The sequence below is a fragment of the Alternaria metachromatica genome, assembly GCF_023757995.1.
Source record: "Alternaria metachromatica strain BMP 0045 chromosome Unknown scaffold_4, whole genome shotgun sequence".
Classification (NCBI taxonomy): Eukaryota; Fungi; Ascomycota; class Dothideomycetes; order Pleosporales; family Pleosporaceae; genus Alternaria; species Alternaria metachromatica.
In genome coordinates this window covers 1,042,274-1,067,293 of record NW_026055495.1, presented here as the reverse complement: position 1 = coordinate 1,067,293, position 25,020 = coordinate 1,042,274, and the positions used below count along the sequence as shown (strand labels likewise).

The following is a 25,020-nucleotide window of genomic DNA, read 5'->3' as shown; positions in this document are numbered from 1 at the left end:
GTACATTCGAGACCTTGTCGATCACAGCTTGTGGCTGAGGATTAGTCGTAGTAGAATAAATGTATGCTATTACGTTCGAAAACACTCCGAGGTCGTCACCATCATGCGAATGGATGCGCCTGAGGTTGACTTGACGCTGTACAAGCGCTGGGGGTGTGTCGACCTCCCCATTGGGCGACTTTCCCCAATTTATACTTTGTTCCTGAGGTACCGATGGTGCCGGGAGCGGGGGGTAGATGGCGGCGTCTCGGTTACGGTCGAAGTCATAACAGGACTGGTAGAAGCGCAAGTTCTCCTGGGTGTGGTAGTAAGTCATGCTTGTATGGAGTAAGATTGAATTAGAACGGGGGCACTGGTGGTTGCAGAAATGATGAACCTGATTCGTAGTCTCGACCCCTACTTATACAATTGCACTTGTACGAACGAGGCACTACTGCTATGACATGTGTGCTGAGTCGCACCCAGCGACTGATGACACCGGAACATTGCGCCATCGAGACGCAAACGGGATTAGCAAACCAAGGACTAGACCACCTCATCCCATCGTCGTACAGCGGTGAGCCTTGCCGTTTGCATCAAGCAAATCCCCTATCAATCTCCTTCTTTATCTCCTCCTGAAGAGATTCGATGCGACGTCTCATTTGCTCAGTGAAATCTCTGAAGACTTTGTATCCGTCCTGCGACATCGGAACGCTCTCCACAGTGACTAGTAAGCTGCTCAATTCCCCCATCTTCTCAAGCCATTCTATGTGTTTGCGGCGCAATTCGCAGGATTTTGGATCTTCGCCAGCGGGCTGATCTGCGTTCGCGCTCTGCTGGTGTGATGACTGCGCTGGATGTTGTTCGGGTCGGTTGCTCCCACGTCGACTAAGAAGCCCGCTGAGACTTGGAGGGGCCATGGGTTGGTGTTGGGTGTTTGGTTAGAGCTTGAAAATATGTGACGGAGGCAACTAGTAGGTAGTTGATCTGATGTGATGGTACATGTCAGCGACCATAAGTAAGAGAACCTAGCAGGTTTGCCATACACAAACACCTGCGTAACGAAGAGTCTGGAAGGAACGAGAACAGATAGGAAAAGACACGAACAAACTAGAATAGCCTGGCAGGTCTGTAGCTATGTTCATATGACCGCAGTGCACGATGAAGATCATTTAGCCATCATACCTAGGTAACATCCTACACCCGACCCGACAATCAATCTACTCTCGCTCTGCTAAGTGGCCTGTCAGATAGATACGACGTCCAAATAGTTGCCAGCAATAGAAAACGACACAGGTACGTAGATAGCGGAGCTGCTATTGTCAACTACCAAGATAAATTAAGTGAAGATGATACCGCCGTCAATGACGATAGTCTGGCCCGTCATGTAGTCGCTGTCCTTACTGCATAGGAAGCTCACCGTACTGCTCACGTCCTCTGGTGCACTAGTCCGGCCCAACGCAATCAGTTCGTCAGTGTACTTCTTGATCGTGTCGCCCTTCTTCGCGCCGGTCTTCTCACCGAGCTTCTCGTCAATGAGATCCCACATGGCTGTACCGACGATGCCGGGCGCGTAGGCGTTCACGGTGATTTTGTGTTCAGCCATTTCCATGGCGAAAGCTTGAGTAAGTCCACGGACCGCCCATTTGGAGGCGCTGTAGTGAGATAGTAGTGCGAAGGGCTTGAATGCCACGATTGACGCTGCGCCTAGGATCTTGCCGCCGTTGCCTTGCGAGATCATCTGCTTAGCGGCTGTGGAGTAGCAGTTGTAGACGCCGAATACTGCAAATATATTAGTGGACTGTCTTCATGCTGTTCGGAAAAACACTTACCATTGACTTCGAACATGCGCTTGAGATCTTGTTCCGTAAGATCGAGAAGTGCTTTGACCTGTGCGATACCGGCATTTGCTACCATGGTGTTTAAAGGTCCTAATTCCGAGACAGATGCTTTCACCAGGCCTTGGACCTCGCTCAAATTCGATACGTCAGCGGTATATGCAAAAGACTTGCGCCCTAAGCCTTGTATCTCTTTGACAACTTCATCGGCACCAGATTTGTTGGCTTCAATATCATTGATGCAGACATCGTATCCGTCATTAGCCAATCGGAGAGCGATGGCTTTGCCGCTGTTACAGGTTAGTCGGCTCTATGGAGCGTATTGATAAAGTATCTGAGTCTCACATTCCGCGAGCGGAGCCCGTTACGATGGCTGTTCTGTTCTTGTCCGAAGTAACTGCGTAGCAGCGCGCCCATCGTGGTGCTCTTGAAGCCGCTCGTGGTATACTCGTAAGTCTCGGGACAGCTTGATACACTGTTCTTGCTGGTAGACGAAACGACATGATGATTGTTGTTTTAGCGTGGTAGCAAGTCGAGAGCCCAATACGAAGAAGAGAAGGAGAGGTAAACTAAGGAGACAACGAGGCAGTCAAGCATGCACCTCAGCGGCTACATATGCATATACATTACCCCAGATCTCCTCATCGACAGCACCGGGAAGCTCACATGGGCTAACCGGGCATGCGGAACAGGCGTAGCGTATGCACAACCCCTCTCGTACCATGGGCATGTCGGTTGCATGGCGCAAACCTACGCATCCTCATCGGGTTTAAGAGGTCCGGGAATGACGTTGATAACCTTGCCATTCTAGCGCGAGTGCAGTAGTTACACGACTCGAGCGGTACGGTTCCGCACGCTTGTTTGAGCAGGTATGAGTCGAGTTTGAGAAAAGCATCGTTAACGACAGACGCGTGATGGGGAGGGCTAGTGTTGGGTGAAGGTGCGGGGAACTTCGGGGGTGCCAAGGAATCGCGAGTCTTCGTCCCGAACACGACAAAGCGCGTCAGGCACCGACCGCGCCTACCATTGCTGGACGCGAACAGCACCATGTCGCGCATGAGCATGGCGCCGCAGCGCAATCTGTCGCTGACAGAGGAACTGGAGAAGCTAGAGCAGTCCATCACCCTCACACTGCAAGGTAAACACAGCTTCGAGCACCCCACCATCGCGACTGACACAAGCAGAAATCGACCAAAACTTCAGCCGCGCGCATCGCATCGTAACAACCGGTATCCTGCCCATCGTCGAACAATACGGAAAGCATTCGGAAGCTGTTTGGGAAGGCTCCAAGTTCTGGAAACAGTTCTTCGAGGCCAGCGCCAATGTGTCTCTCTCGGGCTACGAAGCCCCCGAGCAAGACGAATCAGCTGTACAAGACGAGACTGAACAGTCACAAACGTACGATGACGAGACGGTCGAGGACGAGGATACCGTGACTGGAACGACGACAACACCACCACGACCCTTGTCCGCACAAGAAGACGCCGAATCGACTCTCGGTTTCGACTCGCCCTCGCTCGGACACAGCACTCCGCGGGCTCCACCTTCCACCACAAGAGGCAAACACCACGAGGACGAGGAAGAGAGCGAATATGAAGAGCAGCCTCAGTTCGCTGGCATGTCTTCCCCATACGAGGCATTGAAATCCGAGTTTAGACCCAACATTGGCGGCACGAAGACGCCGAAGCTGGAGCCCGTCACGCCTGGCAAGTCGCAAGCTCTTCCAGACATGAGCGGCTTTGAGTCCTCGCCGTTCATGCAGCCTACAGCCACGAAACAGTCCTACGTCAACAACGACCCGCTGCTTCACCGCGTTCTCGACAAGACATACCGCGTACAAGCTACACCACTCATCAGTCCGAGAAAGTACAAACCGACGGGTGCATTCACCCCTCGCACCGGCGGCCAGCGCGGGGCACCTACACCACGAAGCGCAGCTACCAAGTTGCTAGACTTCGACTCTTCACCTCCCTCTTCACCAGCCCCACAACTACGCGCCGATATCTTTTCGCCCATGAAGACGCCGCGGACACCTGGTATAAGTATACAGACACCTGCCAAAGGCAAACAACCTATGAGCATCCACCGGACTGGCGGCACAATCTTCGATGACAGCGACGAAGAGGACGACGATGTTGACTTCAGTCCTCCGAAGACGATACAATTCCACATTCCACAAAGCAAGCTGATGCAGACGCCTGGTAAGATCCCTCCTGCTCATATATTAGGCAAATGCTGACATACGGAATAGCCCGAGAAGCTAGCAAGCGTATTGTGGATGACTTGCTCATGACAGCTGGCGGCGATATCACAGACTCAACGGGTGGTATGGACGAGGACAGTCCGAGTGTGGTAAGACGGCAAGTGGATCTTGACGATAGCTTTTAGACGATGAATCGATGCCGCGAATACTTGAGTAGTTCTTTGAGCGTACTGCAGATAGACTTCGATACCCCACAGCATATAGGAATATGGCCGATCTAGAATCAGATGCACGGTGTGGGCGTCTTGCATGTGATGATCCACAGCGGAACACTAGCGCCTCAGACCCCTGCAGCAGCTGTGTCCGCGGTCGTCATTTCACCATAATCGCAGGCCTCAACTCTCCAACAGCAAACTCCGACCGACCTTGATTCCTTCGCTCTCCCAAATCCACAATGCCAAAATCAAAACGACCGCCAACTTCGGGTTATGCCCGAATAGCCCAAGCCGAGGAAGAAGAGGACGACTCCGGCAGCGACTTCGAGGGCGACCACCACCAGAATCCCCTGTCCAACGCGCAATATGCACCAATACAACCGCAACGGAACTCGAATATGCGCATGAATGGCTCAGGCGCGAGTTCACCGAATCACAGAAAGGTTCCGTTGGGGCGACGGCAACGTGCCAATTCTGGCGTGGACATAAAGGCCATCAATGCGCGATTTGAGCGATGGGCCGACGAGATTGCGCAAAAGTTCAAGATCAAGAAGCAGAAAGACTCGGCAGACGAGGAGACGCTCGAGATTCATCACTCAGTCTTCCAGGCGCCAGACTGGGTGCGACCGGCAACGGCAGAGTCGCTCACATTCGACTACGACGTGCCCTCCGACCGTTTGACGAAGCTCGAATTCGACGATATCGTGGAAAGCGTCAGGACGGCCATCGAGATGGATGTACATCCCTTGTTGATTACACAGGGCAGTTCAGGCAGCTACTTCGCGCGCACCACACAGGGCAAGGTGGTGGGCGTGTTCAAGCCTAAAGACGAAGAGCCCTACGCGTCGCGCAATCCCAAATGGACCAAGTGGATACATCGCAACCTGTTTCCATTCTTCTTCGGTCGCGCCTGCCTCATTCCCAACCTCTCCTACATCTCCGAAGCCGCCGCGTACGTCCTCGATACCCAGCTGCGCACCAACCTCGTACCCTACACCGACGTCGTCGGTCTGTCCTCAAAATCCTTCCATTACGACTTTTGGGATCGCCGCGCATACTACAGGAAAAGGAAGCCATTTCCTGAAAAGCTTGGGAGTTTCCAGGTGTTCCTGAAGGGCTTCAAAGACGCGAACATCTTCCTCAAGGAGAACCCGTGGCCAGATCATCATAACACAAACCACAATGCGGACAGGGCGGCACGGAAGAAGAAGCGGAGATGGGCTGAAGACTGCAGACCAAATGGCTCGCAGTCAGACGGAGAGGACGAGGACGATCAATCCGGTAATGGAGACGCGCAGCACCAACGAAGAGGCTTCTGGACGCCTGCAATTCAACAGTCGTTCAGAGAGCAGTTGGAGAAATTGGTCATCCTCGACTACATTATGCGGAACACCGACAGAGGCCTGGACAACTGGATGATCAAGATTGACCAGAAGATGCAGCAGGCCTCCATTGTCGCAGAACCACCGAGGATGGAGCGCGACGACGACGACGACCATCAACCGAGCTCCTACACAAGGCAATCGATGGAGGAATCTGACCCTTACGGGCGAAGGGAACCCATGACCACGACTAGCCGGTCGAACACCCCCATGCAGAGTGGGCCGACACCCACAGTGACCATCGGTGCCATTGACAACAGTTTGTCGTGGCCCTGGAAACACCCTGATGCTGTAAGACCTTTCTCCAAATTCACCAAGGCTTTACTAACATGACTACAGTGGCGCAGCTATCCCTTTGGATGGCTCTTCCTACCCGTCTCGCTCATCGGCCAGCCCTTCTCCGAAGCCACCCGCCGCCACTTCCTTCCCCTCCTCACCTCGAAACAATGGTGGAGCGACACACAATCGGCACTCCGAAAGTGCTTCTCACAAGATGCCGATTTCAAGGAGCGCATGTATGCGAAACAGATCGCGGTCATGAAGGGACAGGCTTGGAATGTGGTGGAGACACTGAAGACACCGGATCTTGGGCCGCTTGAGCTCACGAGAAGGGCACGTGTATGTGTCTGGGATGACATTGTCGAGATACCCATCGCTGTGCCGCTGAGAGCTCCGTCCGCGGAGATGCGGAGGAAGCAACCACCAGGCAGACAGCCAAGGGTGGAAGAAGAGCATGAAGAGATGGACATCACAGCTGTCTCTACGCCGCCACAGAAGCCCCAGAAAGACCTTCTCATGAACTCGCCACCCCTCGAGTCTGCACACGAGAATCGCTTCAACCTTACGCGCGGCTCTTCTTCTCTCGACATACGACGCCCTGACCAAGGCCCAGAATCACCAGCGACTGTAAGCGACGTGTACTGGGGCTCGCGTAATCTGAACAGTCACTCAAATGGCCGGCCTCCGCATCAGTCGCGCATGAGTTACGATGCGCCTCGCCGACACACGCGCGATTCACGACACCATAGGCGACACTCCTTGACCCATAGAAGGGACCTTGATGATTATGGCTTTGACGACGACGGCGATCTAGGATATGCTGCAAATGAAGATATGGAAGGTAACCGGAAAAAGGTCATCGTAGAACGTTTGGAGATGGTCAAGGGGCGGAACCCGGTGTTTACCTGGTGTTGAGCAGATGATCGCCCAGTTTGAGGCTTTTTTTTTTATACATTACGGCATTGTACGTGAGAGAGTCTTCTTGCATCACGGGCGCAAGGTTGCTGTGCCAATAACATAGGCATCTGGTTGGGCAGCATGGGAGGCGTTTTGTCGTACAGAATCCACGGATAGCAACATGTGTGTAGTAGCGGGACAGCTCCGCTATCCTGCTGGTGCACCCACACCTTCGCGTACGCTGCGCAACCCCCACACCCTTTAATAACCTGAGTGATACATGCGCGTCGTCCGCGAGCTGATGAGACTCTTGCTTGCTTCTCTTGTGCAATCTTTATCGGTTCCCCCCGACAATCGCGGGCAGCGACCCTTTGCCGATGTCCCGTGAATTATCGAGAGGGTCATCTGACACTCCTGCTAGCCCTTCTCAGCCACACGCGATGACTTCCCACGATCAACAGGAAAGGCAACAGCGCCATTTCACCCACGCACCACGGTACAAATGAATGACTCTTTGTTCATCTGAACCTGTATCCGACCGCATTGTTGCCTGGCAAACCTGCCGCCGCTGAGACGCGAAACAATACGTCTACCTTCACTTACCCGACGACCGGGTATACTAAGCGACTACGCGCCATCATCTCAACATTTCGAGCCTCGGAACTTCGCGCCCTGCATCGACCGCAACCAGACTTCAGAGGATCCGCAGCAGTTCTGGGGGCTCTCTGAGCGCATCGAGACACCCTGAAAACGCGTGATTTGTGGCGAGCGAAAGGATCAGGGCTTGGCATCCGGACTATCAGATGCGCTTCGGCATCAACATCGTTGGAAGGGCTGGAAGAGCTTGGAAGCGCTGAGGGGACCTGCCAGAATTACCTGAAGCTCTCTCACCTGTAGAGTCCTGGTGACTTTGATTGCAAGCCCATCATGGACAAGTTTAATCCCGCCCTATTACTTGACCCGAGGAGGGTACGTAGAACAGGTATATCTTCAATCTCTCTCTTTTTCCTCACCTTCTTCCACCTCTTCACCCAAAATTGCCTACTTGCACTTGATATCAGTCCTGGTGTTGAGGACTTCCACGCATCTTCGTCATCGCTCCTTCCCTTTGACCACCACGCCCATCACAGCCTAGCATGGAGAGTACAGGAGGCAGTCCAGCGTCTGACTCCTCTGCGAGATCAGAGCTGGCCGTATACGAGCCTGCTGTGGAGGCCGATCCTGCCGCCTACGAGCCCATTGTCACCTCCTCACCCGTTGATTCGCTGCCGGATGCACCTGCGTTCACAAGTCACCCAGGCGCCGACGTAGAGGCAGAACCACACCCAGAACTAACCACGCACGTGCCAGGCGACCACATGGCCCACAACAACCAGGCACACAACAACGGAACGCCTGCAGCACACACTCCGCAATTCGATCCACGCGCGCTTCTCAATCCGAACTCGTCGACTCCTAAGCGCCCTGCGTCATCCGGTAACGACACTGACCGCGGCCGTACTAACCCCACTATTGCTGGCCAAGTCTCGCTCGTCGAACGCCTACACAACGTTCAAGAGCGTACGTCATCACCTGCCAAGCGCATAAAGACTGAGCGGAAGAACGGCAATCGGCCCAACTTCGCTGGTGGGAGTGCACTTGAGCTTCAAGCCGGACAATCACCTGCCCCACCGCCGCAACAGGGACCCGCAATCGACTTGACCATGAGCGACGACGAAGACGAGATCCAGGTCGTTCACGACAACAGCAACGATGACATCTGCATTGGCAAGCTCAAGCAGACCTACATCCAGGCTCACGTGGTCCCTTTTCCCGACCCTAAGAAGTTCCATGGCAATCATGGTGGCCAAAGCAGAATCAAGGTATCCTTCCGCCGGGGTGGCGGCCACAAGGGAAACCAGATCATCATGGTAAGATTGCAGTTCAACATACATGTGTAACATAAACTAACCATTATCTAGGTGCTTGACGGTATGGGTAAAGAGTTCGGCAGAGTCGACATGAAGACCGCACAAGGTCTCACACCACTGATCGATAGCGCGCAAACCAACGGTCTGAAGTGGCTGGCCTGGACTGAACCACGCCGAAAGCTTCCCAACGAAGGACCGCCTGGCAGTCAAATATCTGCGCTTGTCGGTATGACTTTACAACTGTACTGTCCTCGTAAGTCTGCGGATCACCTTGGAAGGTATCTCAGAAGTAAGAACCTCATCCTTGAGAACCCCGTCTTCGAACTCGCGCGCCATGATTACTACAACCCACAGTCCAAGGAGGGGTTCCAGAAGAATCAAGTAGGACAACCCGATTTCCAGCCGTCCACCCAGTACGCCGTTGGCGCTGCCACAAACACCTACGTCCTTCGCAGTGTCGACGAGATCCGCGCTGATGTCGAAGACGTCTTCGACACGGTTGTGAGTGGCTCGGAAGAAGTTCCGATTCGAGAGCCTTCAACGCTCATCAAAACCGAACTATACCCTCACCAAAAGCAGGCGCTTTACTTCATGGTCGACCACGAACAAGAACATCCGCCAGACGTCTACGATAAACGCAAGGACTCATTATGGGCCCCGAAGTATCGGGATAACGGACGCAAGTACTACATGCATATCATCACCGGCGAACAGACGGAAGATCAACCTAGACCTAGTCTTGGGGGTATTCTGGCTGACGAGATGGGATTGGGGAAGACGCTCAGCATTCTATCACTCATCTGCGACGATGCCTCGATTGTATCCGCCAAAGACTTCTGCCAGAAGCGGCCACCTCCGAGGCCCTACCCAGCCATGATCCAGCCCACCATCAACAGTCGCGCAACACTTCTTGTTTGTCCTCTCAGCACCATGACAAACTGGAAGGAGCAGATCAAGGACCACTTTCCACAGGGCACAAGCACCCTGAAGTGGAAGCGGTACCACGGCTCAGAGCGGTTCAGCATAACACCTGAGGTCCTTGCAGATCACGACATAATCTTAACAACGTACCACATCATCGCGAAAGACCTCACAGACAAGAAACGAGCGTTGCCCTACATCAACTGGTTCCGCATTGTTCTGGATGAAGCACATACAATTCGCAACCCGACCAACCAGTCCAAGGCAGCATGTACGATGATGGGTCAACGTCGTTGGGCTGTAACCGGTACGCCTGTTCAGAATCGACTTGAAGATCTGGGTGCTCTCTTCAACTTCATCAAGTTGAAGCCTTTCGATACTCCCAGCGGCTTTAACCAGTTCATTCTCGGTCCTTTCAAGAACGCTGACCCCAACGTTGTAACGAAGCTTCAGCTGCTCGTCAGCACCGTTACCATTCGTCGTACTAAGGAGATCATCAAGGACGAGGTCCCCAAGAAGCTTGACTACGTTGTCAAATTGCAGTTCTCTAAGGAAGAGCAGCAGTTACATGACTGGTTCGAGAGGGATACTCAACGCAAGGTGAATGCTGTCACCCAGGGCGATAAGATGGGTGGACGATCATACGCCAAGATTTTGACCGCCATCCTCAATCTTCGGTTGATCTGCGCTCATGGTCGTGATCTGCTCAGTGAAGAAGCGCTTAAGACCACCGATGGTATGACCTACGAGAAGCCCATGGAGATAGATGAGGAGGACAGCGATAGGCCACAGCTCGTAAGTACTATCCGCATACAAACTGTTGTGAGACATTTACTGACTTCGTTCATCGATATCTAGACACGTCAACAAGCCTACGAGATGCTCACTCTCCTCGATTCGACAAGTGCAGCGGACTGCCTATACTGCCCAGATAAGAAGTCTATATTAGAGGACGATTCCGACGACGATGAAGAAGAAGATGGCAACGTTCAGGAAGATATTGGCTACATGACCACATGTTACCACCTCGTCTGCCCACGTCACATCAAGAAGTTGAAGGATCAGTGGAAAAACAACCTCATGGCGGATGGTTCAGTTCGTTGCCACGTATGTGACGACGTCAACCGGCCCACGGTCCTCAAGCTCGAACGCACGGACTACTACAACTACATCGAGGAGCAGAATCAGATCCGAAAAGATCCAAAACTGGCGAAGAAGATCGGAAGCTACACTGGCCCGCATACGAAGACCCAAGCTCTACTCAACGACCTGCAAGAGTTCCGGGTATGGAGCGAGCAAAATCCGGATGAGAGGCCGATCAAAAGGTGAGTTGATACCTACATTACCACACCGAGACGTGCTTTACTGACTTTCACAGCATTGTATTCTCCTCATGGACCACACACCTCGACCTCATCGAGATTGCTCTCAAAAACGCCGGCCACTCACTCGTCCGCCTCGATGGCCGCATGAGCCGCGAAAATCGCGACAAGTCTATGCAGGCACTACGTGAAAACCCTGCAGTCCGCGTCATGCTTGTATCTATTGGCGCAGGAGGTCTCGGTCTCAATCTCACAACAGCCAACAAAGTGTTCATGATGGAGCCGCAGTTCAACCCGGCAGCTGAGGCACAAGCTGTTGATCGTGTTCATCGGCTTGGTCAAGATAGGGAGGTTACTATCAAGCGCTTTATCATGCAGAACAGCTTTGAAGAGAAGATGCTACTACTTCAGGACAAGAAGAAGGCTCTAGCTAATATAACGATGGCAAAGGAGCGCAAGGGCAAGGAGGAGGCTACGAAGCAGAGGCTGGAGGAGCTCAGGAGTCTCTTTAGATAGAGGGCATGGGACTTCATGGTGGGGAAAATGGCTGCTTTTGGTGCGTGCGCTGCTCTAGGGAGGGCAGAAAAGGCGGTACCTTGCACGGAATCTCATGGTATCCGGACGGATACATCTGCGGGATTAGTGACTCCTGGGGAGTTTTCAGTCTTACGTAGCCTCCAGGCTTCGGCCCAATATTCTTGATACACTATAACTCATCTCGTGTCCTGCAGCCTACATTAATATCAAACCTCAAAATGGGCGACATGCTAAGGCGATGTAGGCTTCTGGGTCGTTTTGTTTACATTGCTGTTAGTGGACTCTGGAGCCTACAACAGCATCGCGTATCAACATTCAGAACACTTGAGGGCAACGTAGACGTCTAGGTGATTTACTTTACGCCAACCTCACTTGCTCTCCTTCAATTTGATCAAGAGGTCCTCCATACTAGACGCATACAAATCGAACTCGCCGAATACATCCGTACATGGATCATGTTCCTCAAAGTCCAGATACGCAGTCTTGAACCCAGCCTTCCTCGCCGCAATCAGATCCCACGCATGCGCCGCAACAAACCACCTCTCCCCATCCCCCTTACTCAGTCCACTCTCTGTCAAATGCCTATCCGCATTCTCATACACCCTCACATCCGGTTTCGCAATCTTGATAGCATCACAACTAAGCAAATGCTGCTCATCGAGCTCAATGCCCGCATTGTGATAATACGCCAAACTTGTCTCAGACCCCCCATTCGTAACACCATAAACATCCCAGCCCGCCTCTCTTAACCCATCAAAACACTTCTTCAGCCCATCCCGCGGCCCCATGGCTTTGAACGCTTTCATAACTTCGTCGACGTCCTCGTCGGTGATGGCGTCGAGGGGTAGGTCGACCACAGCACATGCGCGCCGGAAAGTCGACTTGAGGACTTGCGCGATGGGCACGTAGGAGCCGCTCATGGATACATATGTGAAATCGCGTTGCGCGGCGTAGAACCAGCTGAAGAAGAGCGTCTTGGGGTCTACGGCTGCGGTGGTGAGTTTGGGGCCGAGACGCGATTGGATGGTGGTGATGGGGGCGGAGAAGGCGAAGCAGGTGCCTATTACGTCGAAGGAGGCGGATTTTGTCATTTTGGATGATTTCGGGTTTGCAATTGATTCTGGTGAGGTGGGATCTTCCCGCTGGGGATGGAGAGCGCGTGGGGTGTGTAAGCCGATGATGCCACCGAATTGGGTTGGAGACCCTGTGACGTCAGACTTCCCGGGGATGAGGCCGAACGACTCTCCCCAGCGCTACTACTTGCATCTCATACCAGCGATATGCTCTCGGTGAAACAAGAACTTAGGCTCAGTGGTGAGGTATGCCTGGAGGTCCTTCGGCAGCCCACGTGCTCCGCGTGCGGATCGAAGGATGATTTTTACTAGGGCTAACCTCTTTCGCATCCCTTCTATATTTAATAGGCAGATTTAGTTATTATGTATCTTATGTGTGTTATAGGAGTTATAAGTAGCTTATTATTAATAAGTTATTATAGTACTATAGAATAAAATAAGACTAGATTTTAAAATTTTTATATATACTATATAAGTTAAAGAAGAGTATAGAAGCTTTATCTTTATAACTTTTCTCTCTTTCTTATATATAATATAGTACGCCTTACTACTTAGTCTATTACTCTTCTTATTTAGAACTTAAATAACCTAATTATAGCTATAATTACCTTTACTATTCTCTTTAATATTATTACTACTACCTCTTTAGCTAAAAATACTACTCTTAAGTAATTAGCTATTTTATAGGCTCTTTAGTATCTTCTCTATAAGAAGCTATATATAAAGCTTTTATATAACTTAAAAATATATACTTACTATATAAATACTTAATAAGGTAAGTACTTACTATATCTTATATAAGTTCTACTAATATTTTAGAACTTATACTAGTAGCCTAAGCTTTTATTTAAAATAAGTAGGTAATAGTATATAAGCTACTAATAAGAATAATACTTTCTATATACTAGCTTACTCTAAAGAAGTAGCTATTTATGCGTTAAGTATCTTTCTTTAGTAACATTAAACGCTAAAAAAGAATAAACTATATACTTACTTTATATAACGTATAAGTACTAATATAAATAGATATATAAAGCTTAAAAAATAGCACTAAGAATATAATATTAGATAGATAATAGATAATAGAACGTATAAATATTTATATTGTAGATAAAGCGTTTAGAGCGTGTGTGACATGTATTTACTAGGGCTAAACAAGGGCGCCTTACCGGTCACAACCCCTGCAAGCCTTGCTCAGCCGGGCGTACCTCTAGGTATCGACGTGAGATATAAGCTCAGCCTCTCCTGCATTTTCCATCTATCTTTCGTTCTCGTTTTATTGCGTTTGAGCTTCCGCAATGCCTAGCATAGCAAAAACCGTGTACTGGGCGCTTGTCGTAGCGTGGGGCGCGTCGCTCTACCAAATTTACCTGAAAGACCTTTTTGCGATTACATTTGGTGTTGGGCGCGTGATACAGAGTATCGACGAGTTCCCAGAGTTTAGCTGTCGCCGTCTAGTACATCCGAGGCTGGAGGCGTGCGAGGACATTTGGCTAGACAACGAGGGTAGGACGTTGTATGCGGCGTGTGCAGGTACGGCGGCTAGATTGGCTTGGAATCAGGCGTACGTTATCCATCCCCAGATTACTGCAAAAGAATGCGGGCTCGCGGCCTGGAGTACTGATTCAGACAGCATGAACGACCTCAACGTAACCGGACGACGGCCCGGCGGTTCAGAACTCCTCGCTTTGGACATCGACGAACCTGGTGAAGACGGTCTCTACAATCTTCGCAGTATCAAGCCAATAGGTCATTACAAGGGAGCGGATGGAAGCTCGGATCTCGATCTTCTGGGCTTTGATGTCCAGGTCTTGGACGATAACACTATTCGCTTCTACTTTGTCAACCAACGACCACCAGTCGATGCGGCCAACACGATTGTTGATGCTTCTGAGAGCGGCGCAAACTCAACGGTCGAGATTTTTGAGATGAGAAAGGGTCAAGAACAAATGCGACATGTTCGCACCGTCGTTTCTGATGAGATTTGGACACCGAACCGTGTTGCGGCGCTTGGTGATACCTCTGGTGGGTTTCTGGTTACGAATGACCACTCGGTCAAGGTTGGCATGGTACGCGACATTCGTATCTAAACTACAGACAAGATAACTAATGTATATCAGCGTCTTGGACTCGACTTCTTCATCGGCGGAGGTAATGTCGCCTACTGCGACGGAGCTGGGAACTGCCACGCAGCCTACGACGGCAGCGAGGAGCGCCAGTTCACCCGATCAGACGCATCCAGTGAGCCAAAGTATAAGACCTACCTCAACAAGGCGCTCAGCTATCTTCCCGAAACAAAGCTTAAGTTCCCCAACGGACTGGCCCTCGGCCGAGACGGCCTCTTCTACGTCCCCAGCACCATCGACGGTCAAATCCGCGTCCTAGCACTCCAGCCCGACAAGACTCTCAGCTTGGTCGATACTATCCACGTTGGCATGCCGCTCGACAACATCTCACCAGACGCCAACGGCGATATGTACGTCGCGGGTTTCCCGAATCTATACCAGTCCATGAAAGGCTTTGACGATCCTTATAATGGCATTTCACCTGTCACTATCTGGCGTATCAGGAAGACGGTAGATGTAGAAAAGACTGGAGTAAGAAGCGTGGATTATAGGGTTGAGAAGGTTATTGAGGATAAGGATGCGAAGGTGCTGAGCGGGAGTACGACGGTTAGGCATGATGTCAAGACTGGGCGGTTGTTTGTCAGTGGTAAGTTGATGATTATGGTGCGCGTTGATGGAATTGTGCTAATCTTCAATAGCTGCGGTGCACCCGTTCCTTGTGGTTTGCGAACCTACGAAATGAACGAAGCGCAGAGCGCTTTTGGTGGGTCGTACAACAATCCGGCTGCTCGAATGCATGGGTAGATGACGGAGTACTTTGAGAAAACAGCAGGGAACCGCAGTCATGTGATCCTTGCTTCTAGGATTTTGATAGTCGAACTTTTGCAGATAAGAGAGAAAGAAAACAGAAGGGAAGAAGATTATATACCTTTCAGAAGAGCCCGAAAGTCGTGCCACTGGCTTTCCAAAAGACGAAAGCATGTTACGCTGGTAATTCTGTCTAGGAAAGCTGCGACACTTGCCGGTGTTGCGTATAGACTTTGCATAGACATTCCTCCACTCATCATGTGAGTGATGTACCAGCTATTTCGAAAGCGGAAACAGGACAGACATGCCAGGAAAGCAGTCGAATTTCAGTGGACTGGGCTCGGGAAACATGGATGGTCGACCCAGCGATTTTGGAATTGCACAGATCATTGTGGAGTGGAGGATGCAGAGAAAGAAGTGGTACAGAAGATGGTTTGTACAACTACTCCAAACGCCATAGACCGCCCAGCAGGCTCCATTTGGATCTATTCGGTATGTTTTGAAGAAGCCGTACGATGTCAGTTTCGAAAAGGGTGTCCGTAGAAGTTCCCGGCGACATCTGCTGAATTCACATGCCTCGCGACTTTTGGCAGCCCTGAGCATTTGTCCATAGTCGCATACAGCTGTGTCCCCGAGATCTTTTGAGCAGCAAAAACATGACTTGTAGCATACATTTCGAGTTCATCATTCTGCTCGATGGTGTAGTAGCTTTCGAATTTCACCAGGCCGAGACATGGAACGTCGCAATCAGGTTTTCGATACAATGTAGGGAGAAACAGAAACTGGACTCATCCAGCTTTGGTAAGTACGTTTTGTTCAAAAAAGGAGATGAAGTATGTCGTTAGAAGAAGATACGCGCACACCCGATACTTATATACCCCTTCTCCTCCACCCTAGCTCCCCATCCGCTCTAGCCTCTTCCTCCACCTCAGACCTGCGGAACAAGACCCCTCGCGTCCCTCCGCCACCTCACCAGCGCCACCAGATTCGCACACGGAGCGCACTGCACCCATGCGTGTGTCAAGTTGCAGACCACCTCATCCACCCTCCTCTTGTCCCCGTCATCGAGCCCAGCAGCGAAGTCCTCCCAGTTCTTGGCTGTGATGTTCTCGTTGGTCTCGGCTTCGCTGAAGATACGGTAGACCGCCATAGTGACGTCGTTGTCGACCTCTGCGAGGATCTGTTGGCAGCGGTTGGTGGACATCGTTGTACTTGGCTTGAGTTGGTGTTGTGATAGTTTGGGATGTTGTGGCTTTGTTGTAGTTGGCGAAAGCAGTATATGTATTGATTCAGGGTAAGTAGGATGTTCGATTTGAGGGGTAAATGTGGGTGAGGTTGCAGAATATATACGAAGTGGTAGCCGGCTTCCATGTCTGTGCAGCCCGAAGATTGAATGATGCGACATCGATTGACCCTTCAAGTGTTGGCACCATTGGCAAGACCCGATGTCAACCTCATATATCAATGTACCGATATCGAAAGGTTGGTTTTTCGAAGGGTGCACTGGACATGGAAGCAGCCTTTGTTGCTGTCATAACAAATCAGAAAGCAGACGAGGCGCAGACATCGCTTCTTGTGAATGACGTTTTGGAGAAATTGACACTGCTATGGCATTGATCAGACACATAGCGCGCAAGCAGAGGGAAGTTGAGCCCCGCCGTCGTCTCCTGTGTTGAAGCAGCCGCAGAGGGCGAGCGCGGACATTGCACTGTCTCCTCGTATTTTGAATCCGCAGACATGGAGTCGTGACATCATGTCTTCGAACTTTCCCATTATTACATGGAGTAAAGATGACATGGCAAAGGAGAGATCATTCCTGTGAACATCGACGTGTTTGTGTGCGAACCCTGAGATTGAGAGAAGGCCAGAGAAGCGTTCATCATCAGGTTTGGGCGTGATTTTGTAGTTTTAATGGAAGAAAGTCGTCTTGCAGCAACCATCGGTCGTACTCTTCTTTATTTTTGGTCTTCTTTCTGTAAAGAAGAGCGTGAAGTGGAGATCGCGCAGCAAGTCCCATGATTCAAATGGAGAAGGAGGACCGAGGCGCTGACACGACAGCATCAAATAGTAGTTGCTGGTTTTGGAATAGTCCTGACAACCCAGAGGTCAGACATCCGCAGTGTGTCCGAGTGTTTTTGGAGTAGGTAAACAAAGTCCAGAAACCAAGAACATGAAATTCCCAGAGAAAAGTTTTGGTGTAGAACGAATGCCGCAGAAAGCGCAGACATACTAGCCATGGTTTTAGTTTTTAGTAATTCCACGGGAGAGATAAGTGAAGAAGGAAGGAAGGCCCCTGGAAGATTTTATACATTGGCGGGCAGGCGTTTGCGCCAGCTACCAACATGCACATCGATTTCCAAGCTTTTAATGAAGCACTGATCTGATGCCACAAACATGAAATCCTCCTAGAATTCTTTTGTTTTCGTCCCTGGCACCGCAGTCGTCAGGCCCAGGCAAGTGCCACCGGCATCTCCTATTTCGGCTCTGCGCAGCTTTTCTTAGAGATCATAAACATGATAACATTGAACTTCATTTTCGATTTTTGACGGAGCTTTCTCAGAGCTGCAAGCCATAAAAGCGGTTTGTAGGAGGTTTTTGGGTTGTCCAAAAGTGCAAGACAGGACTTTCATCAAGGGGTGTAGACGTGCTGTGGACTAGATAGCGAAAGAAGGTGCAGAAGCACACATGAATTTGTTTGCGGCGTTTTTTTGAAAGAGGAGAGTAGCAGCCATCAACTGGTAACCGTACACTTTTGGTAATGAATACGGGAAGAGATGTGGTAGAAGAAAGGTTTGGGAGTCGAGCGGGTATGTGTATATATCCATTCAAGGACAGTGAGCACGTGAGCTTAAGCGGAGCGGGCTACGAAAAGGCGCACCTGTGGAACGATGGGATACGAGCGAGGCTGGTCGCATACCCCATCGCAGCACAACACATTTCGCACAACAGCGACTGAGCGGGGAAATGATCAATTCTTCATACCAAGATTAGTCTACCACCAAAATACTATATGCACCTCTATATCCCACTATTCCTCCATCTACCGCTTAACCAACCCGGCAGCAGCAGCCTTCATCTCCGCCTCCTCATTCTTCTTCCTCTGGGCCTCAATCTCAGCCCTTGCTTTCCTCTTCTCCTCCTGCTGCAACTGATCCGGTCTTCGCTCGGCGATATCCTTTGGCTTGTTATCCGAGAAGAAGAACTTCAGACCCTTCTCAATGATGTAGCAGGCAACGAAGTCAAACGCCATGATGCTCGTAATCATAATCTTAAAGTCGGTGGTGAAGGGCACGAGCTTGAGCTTCTCGTTGAGTTCGGGGATGAATTCGGTGGCGCAGGAGAAGGCGACACCGGAGACGGAGACGAGACCCCAGTACATGCCCTTGTTCTCGCGGATGGACTCGCGGAAAGGTCGGCCTTGGTAGTTGATGGCGAAGGTAGAGATTTGTTGGATGAGTTGCAGGAGGTAGATTGCAGAGTTGAGCAGAGATGGCTCAAAGTCCTTCTCTAGATCTGGGTTGGGGTCCTTGGGCTCAACGCGCTGGACGTATTGGCTGACGTAGATGAGGGTGATGATGTGGATAGCGAACTGTCCGAGTACGGAGCCGATGATGTATGTGTTGAAGATGTTGTGCTGAGGACGTTCTTTGGACAGCGTCTCGACAGTCTTTGCGCGCGAGATAGACAGGAAGCACACGCTCATCATCATACCGGAAATGGTTACCTGGCCGTCACCGAACTTGATACCATCCAGGTAGAGGACTGACAAACTGTAGGCGGAGATCAAGCAGTTGAGAGCAAGAATCTTGTACATCTGGATGGTAGCGACGAGTGTGCAACGTCCTTGACGAATGATGTTGGGAATGGCAACGACGTTGGCGAGCTTGGAGGTGAATGGTGCAGCGACGGAGGCATCACCAAGCTTGATGGTCGGGGGCTCACCGGCCAACTCTTCCATCTCTTGTGCCATCATCTTCTCTTGCATTTGCTGAGCGAAGTTGGCGGCGGCCTGAGGAGGCTGAACTTGACCAGGCTGCTGTTGAACAAGGGTACCAGTAGATGCCGATCCGTTAGCAACGCCGTTAGCTCCGGGGAGTAGACCCTTCCTCTTCGCTTGGTTCTCCATAGCTTTCTCGTAGTGAGGGTTGGTGGGACCAGGTGGGTAGAGATGCGCGATCATGATCGGAACAGGTGGCTGGGGTTGGTTGAAGCGGGTCATGAGGTTGCACTGCTTCTCGTAGACGTTCTTCATCTGAGTGTTGCGGAAGTGCTCGCCAATCTTGTCAAGATCCTCGCGAGTACCGTTCAGAAGAGCGACACCAATGTGAGCCTGCTTCAGCGCACCAACGTCGTTGGTACCGTCACCAGCCATGAGTGTAGTGTAACCGCAGTCCTTGAGACCGAGAAGGATTTCCTCCTTCTGCTTTGGCGAGACACGAGCGTAAACCCAGGTGTATCGCAGAATCTGCTTCCATCCTGGCTGGCCAGCGAACTTCGAGAGTGCGTATCCGGTAAGACATATATCCTTAGACTTCAAGATCTCGGCGTCCAGAGGCTTTGTAGGGTCGACGGGAATGCTGACCTTGTCGTCAACGCTGCGCCAGACAAGCTTCTCGCCAGATTCGTCATTCTCGGGTGCGTCGAGGATGTAGCAGTCGCGGTCGACAATCTCAACCTGCTTAGCGACATGGACAGCGGTCAACGGGTTGTCACCAGTAATCATGACAACACGATGGCTAGACTCGTTGAGGGAACGGACAGCCTCGACAGCGTCAGGCTTGAGAGGGCATTGGAGGACGAGGAAACCGGCAAAGTGCAAGTCAGACTCGACTTGCTCACGCTTGAGGTCGTTGATGCGGTTCTGGCCCCACTCTCCCTCTTCGGAGATGAACTTGTATGCGAGAGCGAGGACGCGGCCACCATTGCGGGTGAAGTGCTTGAACGTCTCCTCGTAGTTTGGCGGGGTGTTGACCAACATCTTGCGAATAGTCTCGGGCGCGCCCTTGACTGCAGCGATTGTGCTCTTGACCTTGCGGCCAGTCTTGGTGTTGTTGACGATGACGGTAGCAACGGAGCTCTGGCGTTTGAGAGCGGACGAGAATTGGAAGCGGCGGCGGATGTGTACGAGTTCGGCTTGGGATTTGGGGGTCGTCATGGTGGCTTGAAGTGTGTCCTTCGCTCCGAGTTTCCAGCCGAGAGACTGAAGGGTTGCCTTCTCCATAGGCTCTCCAACAGTCTCACCATCGTCGAGTTTGACCAGGGCGTGAGCGGCGGCGAGCACCAGGGTCGTCTCAGTAGCGACGTCCGTAACCTTTGCGAGATCGGTGTGCGCGCCATCTGCTGCAACTGTAGCTCCATCTTGTCCCAATGATAGTCCAGCAATGCCGTCCACGACCAAGTCTTCACCAGTCAGAGTACCGGTCTTATCGAAGCAGGCAACGTCGACCTGCCCAGCGAAGGGAATGCGGAAGGGTTCGGTACAGAAGATGGCGTACTTGCTCAGAGCAGCGAGGGAGGTGTTGACGGCCAAGCTGAGCTCCATGGGAAGCTCGGGCGGGACGACGCTGGTGACGATGAGGACGCAGTCGAGGAGCAGCTTGTTACGCTGGCGGTCGAGTCTGACACCCTCCTGCCAGACGTACCACGAGGCAGCGACGGCGAAGACGGTAAGGAAGAGAATGAAGAAGAGGGCTTCGACGTTGTTGGCGGAGACGCGCTCGGTAGCGAAGATCATGGTCCTGACGAGGCTGCCCTGGTTAGTCTCGAAGCCAGTCTTGATAACAACAGCAACAGCGCCCTTGTCCGGCGGCGGTGGGACACCAGACGAAAGCCTAGTGACGTTGCCACCATCCTCCTCAGCGTCGCTGCCGTGCGAGACCTGAAGCACCTTGGTGCCACCCCAGAGGAACGAGTTCTTGTCCAGACCCTCTGGCTCGATGCGCGCATCGCCAGGTCGCAGTTGTACGGATTCCTTGAGCACCGGTGTGCTCTCTCCGGAAAGCATAGCCTCGTTGACAATCGCGGAGCCCTCGAGTAGGAGCATGTCGCATGCCACACCAGAGTCTTCCTTGGTCCGGCCTGCGCTAACGACATCGCCGGGTAGCAGCTTGTCGCTCATGATCTCCTGCCACTTCTTCTGCCTGTACACCAGAATTTCGTAGGGCTTGATGCTCATGCCACGGAACTCGTTCAGGGTCCTCTGTCTCTGCCACACGACGGTGCTCTCGAAAGCGACCAGCATGAACAGCGTGAACAGCGAGTAGTACCAGTATTCGTCCAGCATCCACAGTCCGACGCAGAAGATCTGGAAGACGAAGAAGGGCGCGACGGCGTGTTCCTTGAACAACTCGGTGAAGGTCGGGACGGGGATGTCGAACGCGTTGTCGCCATAGTGCTGGGTGAGGCGCTCAATCTCGGCGGGCGAGGTGAGGCCCTGCGTCTGCTGGAACGTCTTAAGCTGGGGCTTGGGTTCGATGTCGAGCGGGTACGAGAGCGGGGCGAAGGAGCCTTTCTCGGCGTCGTAGAGGAAACGGCGCTTCTGGAAGAGGAAGGAGAGGTTCGACTTTCCGCCCACGTTGTCGCGCACCAATGGCACAATCTCAGCGGCACCCGCGTTCTTGACGGGCTGGACTTTGATAAGCGATGCCGAGCGCACGTCGCTGGCCGAGGTGGTGGTGAAGGCGCTCTTGAGGTTGACGTTCCAGTGCGTCATCAGCCAGAAGAGCGACTGGAAGGTGGTGATGCTGGCGACCCAGACAAAGGTCCATTCCGACGACTGGATGTACTGCTCGTAGCGCTGCGGCGAAAAGTAGATGGCGGAGAAGGCGGGCCACACTATCAAAAAGGGCCAGATGTACGTGTGCAGCTGCAGCGGCAGCGGGTTGTGCAGGCTGGCCTGCTTGATCTGGGGGTTGTCGACAAGCGGGGCCATGGTTGTGGTTGTCGTGTCCAGACGAACGTCAGTCCTCGAAGATTATTGAGACCCTTTGCCTTCGCGCCCGCCGCCGTCGGCGCTACTTTGCCCGATGCACGTGGCGGAACATTCACGAACATGGGTTGAAAGCGGATTAGCGTTGCCGTGATTGGTCCGTCTGCTGAACTCCTTCATCTCAACATTCTGTTTTCACCTTCGACGGCTTCACTCTCTTTGTTCTACATCATCTATCGAGCAATGAAGGGTCCACAGTGATCGCAAGAAACCCCGCCAGCGGCCCTCTGCAAAGCGCCGGCCCTCGCAGCCGCATCACCTCCGCCCAAATACTGTCCATGCGATCGTCGAAAAACACGTCCGTCCACGCGACATGCCGCATTTCATGCTCAAGATGCTGCCTGTTTTTAACATTCATCTGCCCACACAGTTCTGATAGCTGCGCGACCCACCACATGCGCTCTTCGCCCGTGGCAACACAACACGCAACGACGAGAACCCAAAGCAACATGTTGAGATTCTTCTCTCGTCTCCATATTTCCAGTATCGGTGCATTCGGTCGATCCAGAGCGGCACGTAATCGAGAAAGAAGGATAGCGAAGATCTTCGTGTTCAATGGTAGTGCACGAAGTACCGCATATACGAAAATGAGGGCTGCTGCAAGTAGGGCCTCAACCACACTCGCCGCATCCGCTCTAGCCTTGAGATGATCGTAGAAGTCGCTTTTCTCGTCATGGATGCTCTGGTCAAAGTGCAGGAAGTTGTGTGAGTGATCAGGTACCGAGAGAATCATGAACTGCGTTTCGTAGAGGAGATTGCTGAGAGTGAGGCGCTCCACACGACCAACCCAGTGCGACGATACTGCTAGCGCGATTCGATGGAGTTGATGAAATATCTTGAAGCAGTCGACCTCGGCGCAGGAAAGGTGGAGCAGTGACGTGGGCGACGTTTGTGCCGCTTCCTCTATGAGCTCGTCTGGCAAAGGAGGCGTATCCGGGTCCAGACTTATGTGTGAGAAAGATGGGTGCGCGTGAGAAACTGCTGCAGTGTGAAAGTCCATCCTGTCAAAGGGATCAGCGGTAAAATTACGCGATGGGTGGCATTGAGCTTACCATATGATGCCACGCATCAACCCATCATTGTGTCCTAAGGCAAACAGCCCACCTCGCACTTTCACCATACGTTTCAGCGCTGTGACGTGAAGTTGAGCCGCTTCATAGTCTCCAAGAAGATTCTGGAACCGTTAGCATGGGTCATTTCACGGGAAGACGTGCTCATACCTCGAGATTTGCCAAAGTCAATACAGTGCCAACCACCTCATCCGATATGTAGCCTCCAGACGTCGCAAGTTTGCAATTGACAATCTTGATTGCTTCATTCTTGTGCTTGAGTTTGCACACTCTCAAGTCAGTGAATTCATTGGCCAGGATGCCGTATAGTGCCCAGCTTGCCAGAGTTGCGTGCAGCAAGCCAGCATCATTCGAGATGAATGAGTTCCACGTGTTCTGGGTATCGATGGCGACGGCATTGCTCTTGGGTGCCCTGTTGTCTGTCTTTGGTGTCAGCCAATGGGGCCTTTCGCCTCAGAATTTGCCCTTGTAGTCGGACAACGTGTATCGACTCTACGTACACAATTGGAATAGCGCACCCAGATCTGGGGTTCCAGGTAAGAGTGAAGCCTTGAAGGGATCCATCCGACCAGAGTTCAGGCCACACTTTAGAACTGGCCTTGGTTCTAGTGTTTCATCCGTGTCTTTTCTCTTGTCTTTGCCGTCTTCCCCAGCTTTCGAGGATGTCGTTGGTCCCGACCTGTCTCTCAGATCTTTAGGCCTTGCTGCGCCCTTCTCTCTTGATCTCCGTGTATCTACCATCTCTCCGGTATTGGCCTTCTTTTTCTTGATCCGAGGTTCGGATATCCGGAATCGGCTCTTTAGCTTCTTCTTCGCCATGGCCGTGCTGATCGAAGAGTGTTGAGACGGGTTGATCTGCGGTCCAGCCATCTTCATATCGAAGTGATTGCGCATCACCAGCCGCCGGATCATGCATCGTTCCGCACCAGCTGGGTTATATGGCTTATCCGTCGTTACAAAGAATTCGTACTCGCGCTCCATGATTTTCGTGAGCCTTGTCGATAGATCTGATGTGAGGGGTACGTCCGCAATCCAGAATTATAACTACGCAGTCAACAAATAATGGCTTGCGGCAAAATTTAGAGACTGTGGCTGGGGCGTTCGATATACCTCCTGTATATTCAATGTGGTACTTCGGCCTCCGACTACCACACCTCGTCATGTGCAACCATAAGCCACCTCATCGGCCGAAGCAGCGACCTATGCCCGGAGATAAGCTCGCGTAAGTGGTATCGAGTGTATGGGAAGTCATCTTGGCTGGCTTATATAAGACCTATGCTGATTACGGCAGCGGGGTCAACATGCGAGGTACTGTGCCATTGGACAACAGCAACACACGACGCGCGCCTCGTATGCGATAAGCGTCGGGCTTTCCGCCGATGTGTAAAGCGGCTGAGAGGGAAGCGCGGGGGGCCAAAACTCGTATTCTGGTAGCGGCGCGCATGGGCGAATGATTCATGCAACCCTACAGCGCGTCGGAAATCATGACTGCTGCATTTCGGGGATATCTCTACTCTACATAACAACACCTCT

The 25,020-nt window shown here is 51.9% G+C and overlaps 9 protein-coding genes across 9 annotated transcripts; 4 read left to right on the top strand and 5 right to left on the bottom strand.

Moving 5' to 3' along the window:
• Positions 1-1,318: 1,318 nt before the first annotated feature.
• J4E83_002705 (uncharacterized protein) lies at positions 1,319-1,896 on the bottom strand (the record flags this gene model as incomplete). The annotated part of the gene is made up of 2 exons (XM_049329648.1): positions 1,319-1,761; positions 1,812-1,896. The coding sequence occupies 2 exons, from the start codon at positions 1,894-1,896 to the stop codon at positions 1,319-1,321; spliced, it is 528 nt and encodes a 175-aa protein (XP_049191327.1).
• A 968-nt stretch (positions 1,897-2,864) lies between these two features.
• J4E83_002704 (uncharacterized protein) lies at positions 2,865-4,205 on the top strand (the record flags this gene model as incomplete). The annotated part of the gene is made up of 3 exons (XM_049329647.1): positions 2,865-2,955; positions 3,002-4,018; positions 4,069-4,205. The coding sequence occupies 3 exons, from the start codon at positions 2,865-2,867 to the stop codon at positions 4,203-4,205; spliced, it is 1,245 nt and encodes a 414-aa protein (XP_049191326.1).
• Positions 4,206-4,474: 269 nt separating this feature from the next.
• J4E83_002703 (uncharacterized protein) lies at positions 4,475-6,811 on the top strand (the record flags this gene model as incomplete). Its single annotated transcript, XM_049329646.1, has 2 exons — positions 4,475-5,908; positions 5,957-6,811. 2 exons carry the CDS (start codon positions 4,475-4,477, stop codon positions 6,809-6,811), a joined length of 2,289 nt encoding a protein of 762 aa, XP_049191325.1.
• A 1,118-nt stretch (positions 6,812-7,929) lies between these two features.
• Positions 7,930-11,462, top strand: J4E83_002702 (uncharacterized protein; the record flags this gene model as incomplete). The annotated part of the gene is made up of 4 exons (XM_049329645.1): positions 7,930-8,703; positions 8,755-10,419; positions 10,483-10,949; positions 11,003-11,462. 4 exons carry the CDS (start codon positions 7,930-7,932, stop codon positions 11,460-11,462), a joined length of 3,366 nt encoding a protein of 1,121 aa, XP_049191324.1.
• Positions 11,463-11,851: 389 nt separating this feature from the next.
• On the bottom strand, positions 11,852-12,574 carry J4E83_002701 (uncharacterized protein; the record flags this gene model as incomplete). Its single annotated transcript, XM_049329644.1, has 1 exon — positions 11,852-12,574. One exon carries the CDS (start codon positions 12,572-12,574, stop codon positions 11,852-11,854), a length of 723 nt encoding a protein of 240 aa, XP_049191323.1.
• Positions 12,575-13,854: 1,280 nt separating this feature from the next.
• J4E83_002700 (uncharacterized protein) lies at positions 13,855-15,364 on the top strand (the record flags this gene model as incomplete). Its single annotated transcript, XM_049329643.1, has 4 exons — positions 13,855-14,120; positions 14,190-14,625; positions 14,677-15,268; positions 15,321-15,364. The coding sequence occupies 4 exons, from the start codon at positions 13,855-13,857 to the stop codon at positions 15,362-15,364; spliced, it is 1,338 nt and encodes a 445-aa protein (XP_049191322.1).
• Positions 15,365-16,357: 993 nt separating this feature from the next.
• On the bottom strand, positions 16,358-16,633 carry J4E83_002699 (uncharacterized protein; the record flags this gene model as incomplete). The annotated part of the gene is made up of 1 exon (XM_049329642.1): positions 16,358-16,633. The coding sequence occupies one exon, from the start codon at positions 16,631-16,633 to the stop codon at positions 16,358-16,360; it is 276 nt and encodes a 91-aa protein (XP_049191321.1).
• Positions 16,634-18,469: 1,836 nt separating this feature from the next.
• On the bottom strand, positions 18,470-22,482 carry J4E83_002698 (uncharacterized protein; the record flags this gene model as incomplete). Its single annotated transcript, XM_049329641.1, has 2 exons — positions 18,470-22,333; positions 22,477-22,482. The coding sequence occupies 2 exons, from the start codon at positions 22,480-22,482 to the stop codon at positions 18,470-18,472; spliced, it is 3,870 nt and encodes a 1,289-aa protein (XP_049191320.1).
• A 1,149-nt stretch (positions 22,483-23,631) lies between these two features.
• J4E83_002697 (uncharacterized protein) lies at positions 23,632-24,468 on the bottom strand (the record flags this gene model as incomplete). The annotated part of the gene is made up of 2 exons (XM_049329640.1): positions 23,632-23,906; positions 24,006-24,468. 2 exons carry the CDS (start codon positions 24,466-24,468, stop codon positions 23,632-23,634), a joined length of 738 nt encoding a protein of 245 aa, XP_049191319.1.
• Between the last annotated feature and the right edge of the window lie 552 nt (positions 24,469-25,020).